Here is a 14,181-nt window from a genome sequence, read left to right on the forward strand (position 1 = left end):
ACTGCTTCAGTTTTGTACTTAGCTTTCAGATACTTCATAGATTGCCTTAATCTAGTTATAATGCTAATTCCAAACTTCACCTTTATCTTTAGTATAAACAAGATGAGTGTTTTAAGTGGGGGGGAGAGTGGTGATAAGCTAGAAACTGGCCGTGAATGTCAATGTCCTTAACAAGCAGTGGGGCGTTTTAAGTATACGATTATTCAAGATATTTAATTATAAATTCAGTGGTGGGATTCTCAGCTTGGAATATCCCGTGACGCCCTTGGTGAATCCACCCCTCCCACTTATGCAATTTGATCTCCTCCATTCTGCTGAAGTCGCCATCTTTCTGACTATGGAACAGACATTGGTCTGTAAACCTCCAATGATGGATGGCATTTATCCCAGAGGGCTAAAGGGAGATGAAGGGAGATTAGTGAGACATCCGCAGCCATTACGAGGGAATCACTAGTGAGGAACCAGTTTATTGGCAACATGCTAACATACTATCTATAGTCAAAGAGCACAGCAGCCCAAATTATAGACAACTAAGATCCATTAATGTTACTCTAATCCCATGTAATACAATGGATTGGGTTATCAGGTGTCATACTATATTATCAAACAGCTTTGATTTTATTGAGGAAGTGACCTCCCAAGTGGATTGAGAGAAAGCCTATGACAGGGTGTACCTAGATTTCCAATGGCATTTGACAAAGGTCTGACATGAAAAGCTATTAGTTAAATTCAAAGATGTGGAACATCAGGATGATGCAATGTATGGCTAAGAAAGTGGCTGAAGGGTGTAGGAAGCAACAGTTACATCTGGATTGGGATGGTACTGAGTGGAGTGTGAGTCCCTGTTGAAACCTCTAATTGCATCAGCAATCAAATGCAAAAAGATTATATTTGAAGATTATACCAAACTAGGAGGTTCAATACAATTGGTGAAGGTAGTGCAGAAATTACAGAATTACTTGGATAAAATAGATATGTGAGCAGAACAAAATCTGGTCAATTTTTAATACAGATGAGTATTAACTACTGCATATGGGATGTGAAAAGTAGGCAATGCATGTGCTCGTGAACGGAATAAAAGCAAAAAACTGCTGGAAATCTCAAAAGGAAAACTGCTCCATGGATCATGTTGAAATAGTTAGTGAAAGGAGTCTTGGTATAACTTGGTATGGTAGACAGTTAACATGTCCAACCAATACTGAACTGCGACCAACAGAGTCAATAAAATGTTAGTCAGAGTTCGTCATGATCAAAATGATACTCTGGTCAAACTGCAGCTTGAGTACTTTGATCAGTTGTGGTCATTGGATCATAAAGTTTTAAAGGCAGTGCAGAGAAGAGGCACAGGCTGATCCCTAGTGCCTCAGATCTGGTTCATAAAGAAAAGAGGCATCTGTGAGGTAATGTAGAGGTATCGAAGATTGTAAATAGCTTGGGTAAATTCAGAAAGCCGTTTTAAAGTAAATTGTGAGAATAGGACAAAGGGACACGGGTTCATGCTTTATTCATTCATGCAATGTGTGCATCGCTGACAAGGCCAACATTTATTGGCCATCTGTAATTGCCATTGAGGAGATGGTGGTGAGCTGCCTTTTTGAATTGCTACAGTCCATGTGGGAAATTACTACAGATATTAGAAAGATTCTGTTCACAGTGATTAACATGTGGAATAGACTCATGGAGTGAACCAGTTGGATACTGTTCTAGGAGAGATGGAGAGTTATAATTGAGCAGTTCTTGAAAAGATTTTTCTTTCACAATTTTCAGAGATCGCTGCCCTTGCTGATGAGTTCCAAGATCTGCTGGTTCCTGATGAGGGCTGTGAATACGATCAGATGATTGAAATTAACCTCAATGAGGTAAGGAAGCTCCATCAGCTTCTGGTAATAATGTCCAGTCAAAACCTTATAGCACCCCCATTGTTTTGAAATTGGTTTCAGCCCTCCCTCAGTTTATCTTGAAAAAGAAAGACTTTCATTTATGTAACAACCTCACGCATCCCAAAATGCTTCTCAGCTGACTAAGTACTTTTGAAGTGAATCACTTTATAATATAGGGGATGTGGCAGCCAATTTGCAGGCAGCAAGCTCCCAGCAGTGAGATAAATGACCAGATAATTTTGTAGTGATGTTGATTGAGGGATGAATATATACTAGAAGAACTCTCCTATTCTTTTGCAGATGATGTAATGGGGTTTTTTAGGTCCACCAAAGAGGCCTAGATGCCATTTGAAAAGATATCACCTCTGAGAGTGCAGCACTCTGAGTACTGTAGTTTCAGGCTAGATTATGTGCTAAAGTCTCTGGATTGGGACTTGAACCCACAACCCTTTGACTCGAAGGCAAGAATATTACCCACTGAGCCAAGCACACCGACTGTCTCTCTTTACTATATGGCACAATGGCTACTCTGCCTACTGTTTCATGTCATTGAGAGGCCAACAACTGACAATTGCAAAGGTACAAGCTACTAGTCTATCAATTTAACGATACTCAGCCTGCTAAACTATGAATTCTCTGCTTGTACGTCCTGAGAATTAGTACATCCTGAGAATGACCTATTTATTCCTACTCTCTGCCTTCTGTCCATTAACCAATCCTCAACCCATGCTAATATATTACCCCTAATCCCATGAGTCATAATTAAATGTAATAACCTCGTGTGGCACCTAAGAAAAGACATGTTGCCCTAGAAGGAGTGCAGCGGGAGTACACTAGATTGGCCTCTGGGATGGGGCGGGTGGTCCCTGGGATGGGGTGGGTGGCCTTATGAGGAGAGATTGAGTAGACAAGGCTTACATTCCCTGGAGTTTAAAAGGATGAGAGGTGATCTAATGAAACATATAACATCCTTAAAAAGCTTGGCAACTTAGATGCTGTAAGAATGTTTCCCTGGACAGGACAGCCACAGCCTTGGAATAAAGGGTCGGCCATTTAGGAGATTAGGAGGCATTTCTTCATTCAAAAGCCTTGTGAATCTTTGGAATTCTCTACCCCAGAGAGCTTGGATACTCAGTTGTTCAGTATTTTCAAGGCTCAGATCAATAGATTTTTGGGTGTAAGGGAATTTAGGAATATACAGATAGTGTGGGACAGTGGAGTTGAGGTAGAAGATCATGACAGAACAGACTTGAAGGGGCAAATGACCTACTCCTGCTCCTATTTCTTATGTTTTAAGCTCCATATTTGATCTCCATCCAACAGTAAAATTAAAACTGCTGCTTTCAGACGCTGGCAGAAAACACCTGGATATCAGGTGAAATATGATCTATTGAGGTTCTCTGCCTGGGCTGATGCGAAGAATTACAATTTCTTCATTATATTACCGCCATGCTGGCACCTTAAAACTACTTAATTGTCTATATATTTTGGGAGAACCTGAGGTTGTGAAAGGGGCTGTATAATTGCAAGTCTGCTGTCTTTTGATCTAGGTGAGGACAGCTGACAGCCCTGGAGCTAGATGTTGGTATTAGGTGCTGCCTTCATAAATGGAGACGATTATGTATTTGTTTTAATTTTTTTTTGTAATTCTGAGTATTATGCAGTTTGTTTGTGTAGGCTGAATAGACACAATTACATTGTTCTGTTCTATTCATGGTCTTATTGATCCACTTAAAATTTTACTGGCCCCAGTTCAATGAACTAATGTTAATTTCAAGCTGTGCAATTTTGATTTATTCAAAAAAAGATCTACTTGGATTTATTTTTCATGACTAGGGACCGTTTTCGTTTTTGAGAGCACAAACTGGTCGTTTGTTGCTCCCTACTTGCATTCTGAGCTGGAGGGGGTTGGATTGCTGTTCCCAGCTCCACAGAACAATGCCTGTATTCTCAATCAGTGCAGTGCACACCAATCCCACAGGAGTTCCTAGCGCACAACATTGTGCGTAGATCCAGCCAACTGCAAACAGCCTCATTAATAGCTTCTCAGAATTCTGCATTTTCTCCTTCTCTTTGAAACCCAGCAGTTTGTTGCCAAGTGTGAAAGTTGCCTCATTGTTTTCTGGTCTCTTAATTCCATGGCTTTGAGCTCCAGGTTTCTAATGTTGGACCTGGCCAGCTGTGTTTCACAGTGGATTATTACAGTGAAGGAAACATTGAAAATCCAAAACAAAAACTGGAAATGCGCTGGTTCACCTCTATCTGAAAAGATGGGTTAATCTTTTGGGTAGAGACCCGTTGTCACAGCTTTTCCCTTTTCCTGATGTCGACAGAGCTGTGTGCTTCCAGCATTTTTATCTAACGGGAATCTAAGCTCTCTGCCCACTTATGATCAGCAGCTCTGTCTGAACTGATAAAGGTGGAATTGATCTGTGCAGAATAAGAGTCCCAGTAAGGTACAGTTGCCCTCCCTCCTACCCACACCAATCCACGTCCTAGGAGGGATAATCTCCCTGTTTTTAATTGTTATCCAGTGATGTTCATTTGAGGACTGGATTGGTTTTGTCTGTGATGTTCTCCCACGATTGACCGTGGTTGAGCCTTGAATCTTCTGGGTTCTCTGGCTCAGCTGTATGTCACTTTATCATCAGGTGAGATTTTTTTTTCAGGGATGTTAATGTAATTTACAGTAAAGCTAGACAGTGAATGATAACGATTATTAAAGTGTCCTTTCTAATTATCATTCTAAGAACATAGGTACAATGGTACATACATTCAAATTCTATCCCTCATTTAAGTATATATGGTCCTTGTTGGTGTTAAGCTGCATGTAAATTGAATTGATGATACCGTTAAAAATATGCCCTAGATTTTTCCATGGTTCAATATTCCCTCCACTTTAGCAAAAAAGCAGATTTTTCAAAGATCAAAGATGGATGTGTACCCAAGAAAACAAATCCTTGCAATTCTTGCGCCACATCTGTTTAAGACATTATATATTTTGTTGGGCAAGGGCTCAAAATACTCAGTACAACCTACAACAGGTCTTATCCTAATTCCTCATAATACTCTAAAGTTGTTACTATGGAAAGTGCCTGTCCTGGCTCCCAACAAGCCCTCTTGAGAAGGGAAGCATGTTAGTTGCAAGGAATTTTTGAAAAGTGCTGAGGGATATTACACATTGACCTGAACCACTGGTATGAGCTGAGAAGTCACAGCTTAACATCTAAAAGGATGGCACCTCTGACAGTGAAGCAATTTCAGTACCCAAGCTTTAGAATGAGGCTTGTACCCATAATCTTGTAATCTCAAAGCAGGAGTCCTTCCAACTGAGCCAAACTGGCAGTGTGCAAAGAATTTCATGATTATAGATTAAGTGAACCCAGAGCAAGATGGTGGCATAGTGGTAAAGCCACTGGTAAATCTAGGAGCCAGGTTAATGCTCTGAGGGTACAGACTCAGATCCCACCATGGCACCTGCAGGAATTTAAATTCAATTAATAAATTTTATACATTTCTTTTAAATCTCTTACCTGGTCTGGCCTACAGTGACTCCAGACCCACAGCAATGTGGTTGACTCTTTTAACTGCCCTCTGAAATGGCCCAGCAAGCCACTCAGTTCAAGGGCAATTAGGGATGGGCAAAAATGCTGGCCTTGCCAGTGATATCCACAACCCAGGAAAGAATAAAGAAATAAAAAGCACATGAGAGAAGTAAATCTGGCAAAAGAAAGGCTTGCATTTATATAGCACGTTTCATGCCAACCAGATGTCTCAAAGCGCTTTATAGCTAATGAAGTACTTTTGAAGTGTAGTGGCTATTGTAATATGGGAAACGTGGCAGTTAATTTTACGCACAGCAAACCCACAAACAGCATTGTGGTAATGACCTTTTTTTTGTGCTGTCGATTGTGGAATAAATATTGGTCAAGACACTGGGGAGAACTCCCCTGTCCTTTGAAATAGTGCCATGGAATCTGTTACATCCACCAAGGCAGGTAGATGGGGCTTCATCTGAAAGACGGCACCTCGAACAGTGCAGTGCACAGTCAATAGTGCAGCGGAATGTCAGCCTTGAGTTTTGTGCTCGAATGCTGGAGTGGGACTTGAATCCAGAACCTTGTGACTCAGAGGCAAGAGTATTACCCACTGAGCCACAGCTGACAAACACAAATCTATAATGAACTTTTTTACCCAGACAGTGATATGTTTGGAATAAACTATGAGAGACAGTAATAGAGACTACAAAAAAATGAGGTAGTTTAATATACAATGGGATGCTTTGACGGGATATTTGTTTTTGAGGGACAAGCTATGATGGGCAAAATGAACTTTTCCCAGTTTTGAAATAAAAACGGTACATGTTGGAAATAGCAGGTCAGTCACCACCTGCAAAGAGAAAAGACACATGATTTTGTGTTGTTTTGTTGGGGAGCATACATATCCTGAGTGATCTGCATATTTTCTCCATTTCCTGTTTTTATTTCAGGCTTCCTGAATTTGTAGCATTTCCCCCATTTCTGACTTCTGACTGGCAAACTAACCTTCATTACTGGAGTGTGTTTTTTTTTTTTTGTTTCAGCTTAAACCACACATAAATGGGCCTTTTACCCCTGACCTTGCACATCCTGTGTCAGAGGTTGGGGCAGCAGCAGAGAAGAACGGTTGGCCTCTTGATATCCGAGTTGGTAAGTGACGGAAACTTTCAATTTAAGGAGCTCTGTTTTGCTTTGCCTGGAGGAGTGGATTGATAAACAGTGAGCCTGAGATAGCAGCTAAGGAAACATTCTAGGATATTCCTCTCTCATGAAATATGTCCTGACTCGCAGTCATTAACAAGCATCCCCACTTCTGACCTTATGATGGAGGGAAGGTCATTGAAGCAGCTGAAGCTGGTTGGGCCTAGGACACGCTCCTGACGGCAATTAGGGGTGGGCAATAAATGCTGGCATAGCCAGTGATGCCCATATCCTGTAAGTGAATAAAAAAAACTTCCCATCATTTTGCTGTTGATCAAGCGTAAACTCATGGGCCAGTATGGATTTGCTATGCTTTTTGTGTACAGAACTGGGCAATTTTCCACATTGCTGGGTAGTTGCCAATGTTGTAGTTTTCTAATATAAAATTGGAAATGAAAGAATGAACAAATTTATTGGATGCACTTTTCACTTTAAGTAGTTATTTTGAGTTAGTTTTTTGAGGATAGGGGTGGAAGAGTATATGTTACAAAGCACGTGTGGCTTCTGATTCTTCCGACCACTTTGCGTGTATCCCCCAATGCAGCTAGTTACAGCGTGGAGTCAGAGTCGAGAGCAGCTTGCTGCTTGATTTTTCTCTCCCACGTCGAAGCCAATGAATCCTCGCTGTGGTGTGGCTCTGCAAATGTCAGGTACCGTAACCATTCTCCATGAGTGGACTTGGTCGGCGAGTGTTAAAGGAGTATTTAAACCCTGTGAACATCACAGCCAAGATTGACCGTGTTGCCTGGGATCTACACATGGGCATTCCACTTTGTGGGAATGGTAGCATAGTGGTTATGTTACTGAATTAGTAATCCTGAGACATGAGTTCAAATCCTACCATGGCAACTGGAAAATTTAAATTCAGTTAATTAAATAAATCGCAAACAAAAATCAGTAATGGTGACTGTGAAATGACTGGATTTTTTTTCTTGGTTCACCAAGTCCTTTAGGGAAAAAAAATCTGCTATCCTTACCTGATCTGACCTGTATGTTTAATCTAGACACACAGCAATGTGGCTGACTTTTAACTGCCCTCTGAAATGGCCTGCTAAGCCACTCAGTTGACGAAAAGGTGGATTGCCATCACTTTCGCAGGGGCGATTGTGGATGGACAATAAATGTTGGCTTTGAAAGAATTAACAAAGGCAGCTGGCAGGGATGGTGGTTGAGGGTAATAGCTGGTCAGTGGATAGCGGTCATGAATGGGAATCCGAGCTGCCTCTCCCCTCCCTAGAGAAGAGACAATTGTAGCACCCTGGTGAGATACGTTGACTTGGCATAGACCAGCAATCAAACCTAGGAGCTTCCCATTCTTTACTGAATCATTGATGAAACCTTGGAGCACAGGTAGGTTGGCTGCCTGCCTTTTTGGTTAGTTAGAAATCTGAGTGACTGCTGCTGATGATGAGTGGCAAAAGTAACAGATTATTTAGTTCTTCAACAGCAACATTCGCCCTGTTTAGTATGGTTTTTTCAAAAAAAAATGTTATTTTTGGTGGGGGGTGGGGAGATAGAAAAGAAAAATAGAGTTTTATATGTCATAACCCTGGATGCCAGGTTGGAATAATGTTTCTTGTGTTGGCAGGTCTGATTGGCAGCTGTACCAACAGCAGTTATGAAGATATGGGCCGTTCAGCTGCTGTGGCACAACAGGCACTTGACCATGGCCTGAAGTGTAAATCACAGTTCACTGTAACGCCAGGCTCTGAGCAGATCCGTGCTACCATTGAGAGAGACGGATATGTAAGTACACAACTGCAGCCTGTTCCCAGCATGCTGCTATAGAACCTATGATATGTGGTTGTCCTCACTCTCCACTTAAAACAAACTACCTGCCCCATCTTCAATATTCTTTTCCTGCCTGGAGCAAAGATGCTTCCTGAGGTACAGTTCCACACCTGCTAAGATCCTCATTTCTAGCTCCAATGAATAATATCACCATAGGTGGCTCAGTATCAGTTTTGTTTTTTTGGGCACACTCTTTCGAAGGTCCTTGGGATGTTTTACTGTTATGGGCACTATATTAATGCAAGCTGTTGTAGCAGGGAATCCCCCCAGTCACTCCTCATTCTTCCAGTGTAAGCTGAGACATCAGGCAGTGGCAGAATATTCATCCTGTTGACACTGTAACCGAGTCTGATCCCATCCTTGGCTACACTCTCTAACAGTCGTCTCCTTCCTAAACTGATAGTGAAATAGATAGTTGCGATGTCTCAACTGCATTCCCAGATTGTGATCCAAACCCCGAGACTTAGTGCTACTTTTGGTGCCTTTCCTCTGCCAACAGAGGAGCTCAGTTGAAAGTTCTAAATTGTGATGCAAATATTCTGTATTAGTTTTAGTGTAAGATTTAAATTTTGCACATGTACGGTAGATTTTTTGAACTCTAAACCTGGCAGTGCATCTTGTGCACCGATGCACTCTGTGGCCAGTATAAAAATTGCAAATGAGATCAATGCCCTGGATCTTAGTGGGTTTGTCTTTTGCTTTCAAAGGACTTGTCCATTGTAGTCACAAATTAAATCTCATTTGTGTTTGTGAGGTTCATTATTGTGGTATCCTTCCATCAGCGTAAGATGATGGACATACAGCAAATTAAATCTGTTGGCGATGGGGTAGCTTCATATGGTGCATTTGAAATATGAGCAGGAGTAGGCCATTCGGCCCCTTGAGCCTGCTCCGCTATCCAATAAGATCATGGCTGATCTGTCTGTGTTTCGAATTCCACATTCCCGTCAGCCCTGATAACCTTTGATTCTCTTGCCTATCAAGAATCTATCTACCTCCACCTTAAAAATATTTAATGTTCACCCATCTGGTTCACTAATGTCCTTTAGGGAAGGAACTCTGCCGTCCTTACCTGGTCTGGCCTACATGTGACTCCAGACCCACAGCAATGTGGTTGACTCTCAAATGTCCTTGGATTAAGGGTAATTAGGGATGGGCAATAAATGCTGGCCTAGCCTGTGATGCCCACATCCCATGAACAAATAATAAAAATTCAGTGAGCCCGCCTCTATCATCTTCTGAGGCTGTGTTTCAAAGTCACCCAACCCTCAGAAAAAGTTTCTCCTCATCTCTGTCCTAAAAGGGCAGCCCCTAATTTTTAAAACAGTGACCCTTCATTCTGGATTCATGCACAAGAGGAAATATCCTTTCCACATCCCCATGTTGGGACCGTTCAGGATCTTATATACTTCAATCAAGTCACCTCTCACTCTTCCAAACTCCAGTGGAAACAAGCCCAGTCTGTCCAACCTTTCCTCATAAAACAACCCACTCATTTCAGGTATCAATCTAGTAAACCTCCTCTGAACCGCCTCCAGCACAGTTACAACCTTCCTTGGATAAGGAGACCTATACTGCACACAGTTTTTGAGACGTGATCTCAACAGTGTCCTGTATAATTGAAGTGTAATATCCTTCCTTTTATGTTTAATTCCTCTCGTAATAAAGGATAGCATTCCATTAGCCGCCTTAATTACTTGCTATACCTGCACAGTAACTTTTTTTGACCCATGTGCTAGAACACCTAGGTCCCTCTGCACCTCAGAATTTTGCAGTCGTTCTCCATTTAATTAATACTCTGCTTTTTTATTCTTCCTTCCAAAGTGATCAACTCCATATTTTCCCACATTATACTCCATCTGCCAGATTTTTGCCCACTCACTAACCCTATCAATATCTGTCTGCAACCTCCTTATGTCCTCTTGACAATATGCTTTGCCACCGTTTTTTGTCATCTGCAAATTTAACTACTGCCTTTACTCCCCTCGTCTTAAGTCATTGATATAAATTGTAAAAAGTTGAGGCTGTGGCACAGACTCCTGTGGGACTGCACTTATCACATCCTGCCAGTCAGAAAAAGACCCATTTATGCATGCTCTGTTTTCTGCCAGCCAGCCAATCTTCTATCCACACTAATATGTTACACGCTACATTATAACATTTGATGTGGCACCTTATCAAATACCTTCTGGAAGTCGAAGTACAGTACATCTACAGGCTCCCCTTTATCCACAGCACATGTTACTCCTTCAAAGAACTCGAATAAATTGGTGAAACATGATTTCCCTTTCACAAAACCATGCTGACTCTTCCCAATTACCTTGAGTTTTTCTAAGCGCCCAGCTATAACCTTTTTAATGATTGATTATAACACCTTCCCCACAACAGACATCAAGCTAACTGGCCTATAGTTTCCTGTTTTCTGCTTCCTTCCCTTCTTGAATAGAGGGGTTATATTTGCTTCTTTCCAGTCTGATGGAACCTTTTCAGAATATAGTGAATTTTGGAAAATTAACATTAAAGCATCACCACCTGGAAGTTCCCCTCCAAGCTACACTTCATCCTGACTTGGAAATATATCACTGTTCCTTCACTGTTGCTGGGTCAAAATCCTGGAACTCCCTCCATGGTATGGGTGTACCTACACCACATGGACTGCAGCTCACCACCACTTTCTCAAGGGCAATTAGGGATGGACAATAAATACTGGCCCAGCCAAAGATGCCCACATCTCATGAATGCAAAATCTTTTTAAAACTACCTCATTAGTCACCTCTTAAGACCCTAGAATGAAGTCCTTCAGGACCAGGAGACTTGTCAACCACAGGCTCTGCCAGTTTGCTCAGTACCACTTCCCTAGTAATTGTAATTTCACCAAGTTCCCCTCTCCCTTCCACCTCCTGATTTACAGCTATTACTGGAATGTTTTTCTGCCCTATGTAGTGAAGACAGAAGCAAAATATTTGTTCATTTCATCTGCCACTTATTATCTACTATTAACTCCCCATTCTCCCTCTCTAGAGGACCAACGCTCACTTTAACTAATTTTTTCCTGTTTAAATACCTGTAAAAAAAGGAGAGGTTGGAGGATAAATCAGTGAGTTCAGGAGATAAAACAGCGATAGTTCAAGGGACTGCCTCACAGTCGGCAGTGGAGAACAAGAGCAGGTGAGGACCCGGAGGCAGTAACCTTCACTTAGGAGAGTGGGTGAAAAGAGGGCCTGGGGACAGCAACTACCATCCAGGAGACCGGGTGAGGACCCAGAGGAGAACCACCTTCCTGCCCAGAGCAACTTAGCACGGGCTAACAGCGAGATCGCGAGGCCACCACTGTTCTTTATGAATCCCAGAGAGAGAGATCATGTGGGATGGAGAAAAGAAGACAGGTGTCTGCATGTCCTAGGCCCACACAGCGGAGCCTGGTCTCCAGTCATCTCAGACCCCTTTGCCACTGGACCAAGGTCTTGCTTTGTCAAACTTGTGTGGTAGCTGGTGTGCAATTGTCACTCCACATTAAACAGGCATCGTCCACTCCCTTAAAATCAAGTTCAGGACCTGGAACATAAGGACCCCCATGGATAACCCCAATAGCAACAGACCGGAACAGCGTACTGCTATTGTTGCCCGGAAGCTCAGGTGTTTTGACATTGATATCGCCACCATAAGTGAGACCCGGTGGGCAGGAGAAGGCCAGTTCAAGGAACAAGGTGGCAGTTATACCTTCTTCTGGAAAGGTAAAACAGTAGAAGATCGCAGCCTCCATGGGGTTGGCTTCGCCATTAAAAACAAACTAGTTGTCCAACTCAAAGACATTCCTTCCTGACTCTTCGGCTCACCCTAGCTCAGAGTCCAGTGTGTTTGCTGCAACACTGGATGCCACAGATGAGTCCAAAGAAGAATTTTACTCCAGTCTCAAAATCCCTGGCTCAATTCCCAGAGGGCAATAAACTGATCCTCCTTGGCAACTTCAACGCCAGAGTCGGGAAAGACACAGACCTCTGGCGAGATGTAATTGGCAGAGACGGGGGTAGGGAAATCCAACACCAACGGTACCCTGCTCCTGACAAAATGTCTAGAATGTGGTCTTGTCATAACCAACACCATGTTCTGTCAAAGAGACAAGTACAAGACCTCATGGCCACAACCCCGCTCCAAACATTGGCACCTGCTCGACTATGTCATTGTCCGAGTGAAGGACTGCAAGGACGTGCCTTTCACCCGTGCTGTGACAGGAGCCGACAACTGCTGGATGGATCACTGCCTAATTCGCTCTGTCATCAACATCAATGTAGCCCCAAAGCAGCAACAACATCAGAAACAGTGTTGCAGAAAAATCAACACTGAGGCACTTGAGGACCCACTAAGGGGCACAATGGACATGATCTTCATTGCGCAGCAACTGCAATAGAAATGCAGGGAACAACACAAACCCTTGTACGTGGCCTCCTTTGTCCTCTCAACAGTCTTCGACACTGTCAATCGCGAAAGATTAGGGAGCACCTTCCTCCCTTTTGGCTGCCCCCAAAAGCTTGCACCGTCCTCTGCCTGTTCCATGATGACATGCAAGCTGTGATCCTGACCAATGGATCCACCACAAACCCAATCTATGTTCAGACAGGGGTCAAGCAAGACTGTGTCATCGCACCGACACTCATCTTGACCTTCCTTTCTGCAATGATCTATCTCATCCTCAGCAAGCTCCCCCCGGAGTGGATCTAAACCGCAAAACAAGCGGGAACCTGTCCAACCTTGGCCACCTGCAGGCCAGATCCCATCCTCTTGTCATTGAACTCCAGTACGCAGATGATGCTCGTGTCTGCGCACACTCGGAGGCTGAGCTCTAAGCCATCATCAACACCCTCACCGGGCGTATGAGAACATGGGCCTAATGCTAAACATCCATAAGACAAAGGTCCTCTACCAACCAGCCCCTTCCACACCGCACTGCCCCCTGGTTATCAAAATCCACAACGAGGTCTTGGACAATGTGGATCACTTTCCATAACTTGGGAACCTGCTGTCAACAAGGGCAGACATCGATGACGAGGTTCAACACCATCTTCGGTGTGTCAGTGCAGCCTTCAGCCACCTGAGGAAGAGAGTGTTTGAAGACCAGGATCTCAAACCCGGCATCAAGCTCATGGACTACAGAGCAGTAGTGATACCCACTCTCCTATATGGCTCAGAGATGCGGACTATGTACAGCAGGTGCCTCAAAACTCTGGAGAAAAACCACCAGTGCTGCCTCTGCAAGATCCTGTGAATCCATTGGCAGGATAGGCACGCCAATGTCAGTGTTCTCGCTCAGGCCAACACCCCCAGCATCGAAACATTGACCATGCTCGATCAGCTCCGCTGAGTGGACCACATCGTCTGCATGCCTGACACGAGATTCCCAAAACAAGTGCTCTACTCAGATTCGACACAGCAAGCGAGCCCCAGAAGGACAAAGGAAACACTTCAAGGACACCCTCAAAGCCTCCTTGGAAAAACTGCAACATCCCCATCAACACCTGGGATCCCCTGGCCTGATACTGCCCAAAGTGGAGGGAAAGCATCCGGAAGGAGCTGAACATCTTGAGTATCATCGCCAAGAGCCAGCTGAAGCCAAGCATCGACAGCGAAAGAAGCGCATGGCAACCTGGGCACCCCACCCATTTGTTCCCCCTACCACCATTTGCCCCAGCTATGACAGAGACTGTAGGTCACACAGTGGGCTCTTCAGTCACCTGAGAACTCATTTTTAGTGTGGAAGCAAGTCATCCTTGACC

At 43.4% G+C, this 14,181-nt stretch overlaps 1 protein-coding gene across 1 annotated transcript in view; it reads left to right on the forward strand.

Annotated features, from left to right (window-relative positions):
- The window catches only part of aco2 (aconitase 2, mitochondrial), an 85,559-nt gene that overhangs the window by 43,919 nt on the left and 27,459 nt on the right, over nt 1-14,181 (forward strand). The window contains exons 8-10 of the mRNA XM_041177617.1: nt 1,768-1,859; nt 6,463-6,568; nt 8,208-8,365. Of these exons, the coding sequence (XP_041033551.1) occupies nt 1,768-1,859; nt 6,463-6,568; nt 8,208-8,365 (356 nt within the window). The remainder of the gene's footprint in view (nt 1-1,767; nt 1,860-6,462; nt 6,569-8,207; nt 8,366-14,181) is intronic.

The sequence above is a fragment of the Carcharodon carcharias genome, chromosome 31, assembly GCF_017639515.1.
Source record: "Carcharodon carcharias isolate sCarCar2 chromosome 31, sCarCar2.pri, whole genome shotgun sequence".
NCBI lineage: Eukaryota > Metazoa > Chordata > Chondrichthyes > Lamniformes > Lamnidae > Carcharodon > Carcharodon carcharias.